General features: G+C 45.1%; 2 protein-coding genes across 2 annotated transcripts; one reads left to right on the top strand and one right to left on the bottom strand.

Moving 5' to 3' along the window:
• Window positions 1–116: 116 nt before the first annotated feature.
• On the bottom strand, window positions 117–1,843 carry FOMMEDRAFT_136307 (uncharacterized protein; the record flags this gene model as incomplete). Its single annotated transcript, XM_007269665.1, has 7 exons — window positions 117–362; window positions 411–854; window positions 901–1,158; window positions 1,212–1,280; window positions 1,330–1,388; window positions 1,446–1,748; window positions 1,807–1,843. The coding sequence occupies 7 exons, from the start codon at window positions 1,841–1,843 to the stop codon at window positions 117–119; spliced, it is 1,416 nt and encodes a 471-aa protein (XP_007269727.1).
• A 902-nt stretch (window positions 1,844–2,745) lies between these two features.
• Window positions 2,746–4,301, top strand: FOMMEDRAFT_170231 (uncharacterized protein; the record flags this gene model as incomplete). Its single annotated transcript, XM_007269664.1, has 5 exons — window positions 2,746–3,072; window positions 3,125–3,741; window positions 3,795–3,847; window positions 3,904–4,035; window positions 4,089–4,301. 5 exons carry the CDS (start codon window positions 2,746–2,748, stop codon window positions 4,298–4,300), a joined length of 1,341 nt encoding a protein of 446 aa, XP_007269726.1.
• Window positions 4,302–4,431: the final 130 nt, after the last annotated feature.

Here is a 4,431-nt window from a genome sequence, read left to right as displayed (position 1 = left end):
TAATGGCAACAGAGTTGTACGAAGCAGTTCAATCGTACATACAAGGGAAACATTGGACAAATATTCATCTAAATAAGAATGAAAAAGGTCCAGAGTGTATGAGTGACGAACTGTACCTAAGGAGTCACTGGCAATACTGGCATCAAGTGACATGGTTCTGCCACCGGAGGTCTGCAATCCATGTACCAACCCTTGTACCGCTGCAAAGCAGTAGCGTTGACTGCGTTTACGATACCACTTTCAAATTCTGCCCGATCAATAGACAGGTTTAACGCTGCAGGTAGATTAAGGTCTTGGCGTAGCTGCCTGAATCGTTCTTCCAAGCATCTGTTTAGATCTGATAGATCTCCGTTCATGGTGATCTATCAGGCGTTTCAGTCATAGAAGTGTAACCTTGACAGCAAACGTACCGGTCCTCTGGTCATGATGTGCCAAACACCGTCAACTCTCATGCGCCAGGCCAAGAACACCTCGATCGTCACCTGCCCTACAAAGACCCGCTCTGCCCCATGCACTGTCCAGTACCATCCACCAAGCTTCTCATTTAAATGTTTTTGTGCGTGGAATTCTTCTGCTGAAAGCATATTGTCGTTGCAGTCTTTCGCCATCGTCCCGATTCTGAAGGGTCCCTCTATAATGTCCACCCCCATTGTAATGTGAACAGCGTTATTTAGAAACCAGTTCTGAACCCGAGCGACCACATCTTGTGTACTCTGGGTATGCGCAACCTCAATAAGGAAGAAAGCGTCCCCATCGACAGAAACAGCAACGTCTGGTATCCAGTACTTAGGATCCCTTGGATGAGTGTTGCCTCGTGGCTGATGAGACCTTAGTAGGTGAAGATTGTCGTCCAGCTGGTTCCGATTAGCAAATGCAATATGTACAAAATGGAGATCCTACCTGATACGATCGTCCATCCCTAGAATACTTTGTTGTTGCATTGAACCCAGGCACAACATTGTTGATCATTTGTCGAGCAGCCTCTGAGAAAATCACTTTGATTCGTTCATGCATACTGTAGAGCATTTTGCCCTCTGGCCAGCTCTTTGATGTGGAGAGAGTATTGTTGGGAGTAGGGGATCGGAGAATACTTCGATTTTTGAAGTCATCGCAGTGGTGTATATATCCAATTCCATCGGAACCGGGGCGACAGACAACCTGCTGGAGAGGTCAAGGCGTGTCATGAAAATAGAGAATGTCAATTTACAAACTGGTGAACCAATGAAATTCTGGATTTCTGTACAGTGGGCACTGTAAAGAGACATCGGCATTGAAACCTCCTACAGAGAAACTAGGTAACTGTTTTAGGGGCTTATCAATAACACGCACCAGAGCAGCCCCACTCTTTAGCCGATACAGAAACCTTTCTACCTCAGCAGGCAACTTCTCTTTACGTAGAAATCAACACAATGATGCATGCACATGTCACGAGGCAATCCTCGTACCTGCTGAAGGAGTTGCGGCCGTTGTAATATCACAAGCCCAATCATAGTCTTCAATGGAAGCCGAAGAACTCGAATCCACATTTCCGATCGATGAAGGAGAGCTGTCGCTTCCGTCATCGTAAGGCATGAGGTGTGTAACAGACCCTTGAATCAGGCTACGTTCAGGACCGAGCGAATTCGTGCACAGAATATAGCTGCTGGGTGGCATTGTCAAGGGTGTGATGTATTCAAGCACTTTAATACGGTTAGGCAGGTTGCGAGACATGTGGGACGATTGAGTCTCAAACAACTTGACATCAGGAACTATGTGTTTTATGAAAATTCCTGTTAACTGACTATTCTGAAGATGTTAAGCACTTACCTAGATCCCAGTCAGGCTCTGGATGATCAGACAACATTAATCTGTGTGGAGGCAAAGGTTGGTTGACAGTACACGGTACTGGGAGGCCGGATGCTATCTACCACAGGGCACAGTTATATACAACACACTGTGCTTACAAAGCTACAGAATGCCTGGGGGACAGAGGATACCCCAGGCACTGTAGAGTGAAATACAGACAGAAAAAGTGCAACCTACGCTAGCAGCTAGCTGAAAGAATGTTTCTTTCCGGATCTGTCCTGGAGAGAGCTCCGTGTATGGTTTCCTTTATTGTTATTTATTTTGATGTCCAAAACTAGTAATAAATAGTAAAATTAGCAAATTTATTTTGCTTACCTATACATATTCCAAATCAACAGTGTCTGGGGGGATTCTTATTTTGCCTATCTTATTCATGCCTTACGTCACCCAAATTTGCTCGGACTTGTACCTCCAATCTTGTCTTACATCGTGTGACGTTCCTTGTATTTCGTTCGGATTTCTACTCAGTACTTGCTCTTTGTATTAAAATTAAATAGCGATAACGGTTTCCATACTATACACACCGTCGACCTTCGGTTCATCTTCTAGCTACGATCATTCACAATCTGTCTTTTCTTGGTAAATTTCAATAATATGAGCGTCTAGATACGATCTTGGGAAGCGGAACGGCGAACCATGTCGCCTCAAAGCCAGAGCGTGTCACTTTTTATCCAGGACTCATCGATGAAGACGATGTGGCTGGTCACATCAAACTCATTTCCGAACTACGGTCAAGGTTGAGGGTATCCACGGATAAACCAGCTGATGGAAAGAGTGCATGGCTCAATTTGTACGTTGAAGTACAGCTTAAAACCCTGTGCCTCTGAACAACTCTCTGCTTCTCTCAAATTAATTTCTGTCTCGTCCCTCACGGCATTTCCCTCTCGTACTCTGAATAACATGGAGGAATTTCTGCAAGGACTGACGGACACGTCCTCCGCCTTGCTGGACATCGCCACTAGTGCAACGCAGCTGGCAAAGAATGTAGACGGCTCGCGTACTGCGTTGGGTGACCATTACTGTCAACAAATCTCATGCTTTCGGGACAAGATTCAAAATGCAGTCCTCTGTTCCTGGGCACTTTTGCGCATAGCGCCTGGTCTCGGCCTTCCAGCTGAAGCTATTTCACAATCATCTCAAGCTCTTGGGCAACTGAGACCTGCAGTTGAGTCCGCAAAGGCAGTAGTCGTCGAGCTGCTGAAAACCAGATCCGCACAGGCTGTCTCGGTGAGTAGTTATCTCACGGTGCTGCCATGTACCTATATTTACTGTTTCTTAGGAGTTGGCACGTTTTTCGACGCGTATCTTCGGCTCCCTTCAAGCGATTCATGACGTCTATAGGAATCGTCTTGCTTCGACCGCGTCGGAGGCTTCCTCTGACCAACCAGAAATTTCACCGAACTATTCAATTATGTCTGCAGCGCTAGACCTTGTCTTCTGTGAACGTCCGTTCAACATGTTCACAGACGGAGCCACTCTGGAGGCATCCTCACAGATACTTGATCACATAAATACGTCTGGAGGACCAACGAATGCATCTATCAAAGCAGCTGACAACCTTGGTCGTACTCGTGTCGAGGATCTTATGCGTTGTCTAGAAAAGGATCCTGATGCTCGAGGTGTTGATCGAGTGGCGCAGTCTTATGTCCACGTTCTGGAGGATGTAAAGACCTTCCTGTATTCAGATGTCGAATATATTTCGACAGCACGGGCTCGCATACGGGAGGCAAATCGATCTTCGTCCGGCCGGGTGCGCAATACGCCGTCAGACGTCGATTATCTGGATTCAGCGTACCTGTCTCTCATCCGTTCCTGTGCAGAGAAGACCGCGTCCGAGATTGAGCGCGAAAAGGAGAGGATTTTTCGTATTGGAGTCTGTGGAATGACAAAGGCAGGGTAAGTTCCCGAGTTGGAATGCTTAGAGACGACATTAAGTTCGGTAACTGCAGGAAGTCACTTTTCTTGAATGCCATAATAGGACAGAAACTACTTCCATCGGATGGTAAGTACAGCGTTCTTTTCTTGCGCAAAATGAGACATAGAACATTCTTTGAACAGAACTACCTTCAACTGCTCTTCCTTGTCGCATACGCCACGGAACGGAACAGGAACCACATCTCACTGTTTGCCATCCAAACGAGTTCTTTACTTTACAGGAGTGCTTGAAGCAGTTGCGTGTGAAGGTGCCAGGTATTGACTCCTTACTTCTGCTTTGTTTTTCGACTTGTAATTTCTATATCTAGATGGTCTCAAAAAGTCCAAAGACAAATGGGAACAACTCCCTTCTTTGACTCGCACTAATTGGCTAAATGAATACAGGAAGTCATCATTTATGCTATCCAAGGAAGCACGTGGTGAGGCTGGGGTAATTACTGTCGTTTTCATAAATATTGTCACACGTGCAATTCGTGATTTTCGTCACACTAAGTACACTCAAATACAAAATCTACTATAACTCAACTAATACTTAACCAAATTACATGATCTAAGTTGTAAAAATTATACTTTTGAAGTATCTCTCATATTCCAGAAAAAATAAAGTAAAATGAGCAAAAATTGAGCAAGATACAACACAATATGTGAGTT

Source organism: Fomitiporia mediterranea (genome assembly GCF_000271605.1).
Source record: "Fomitiporia mediterranea MF3/22 unplaced genomic scaffold FOMMEscaffold_10, whole genome shotgun sequence".
In the NCBI taxonomy this organism is placed as follows: domain Eukaryota; kingdom Fungi; phylum Basidiomycota; class Agaricomycetes; order Hymenochaetales; family Hymenochaetaceae; genus Fomitiporia; species Fomitiporia mediterranea.
The sequence above is the reverse complement of the archived record's forward strand: the minus strand, read 5'-3'. Positions and strand labels throughout refer to the sequence as shown.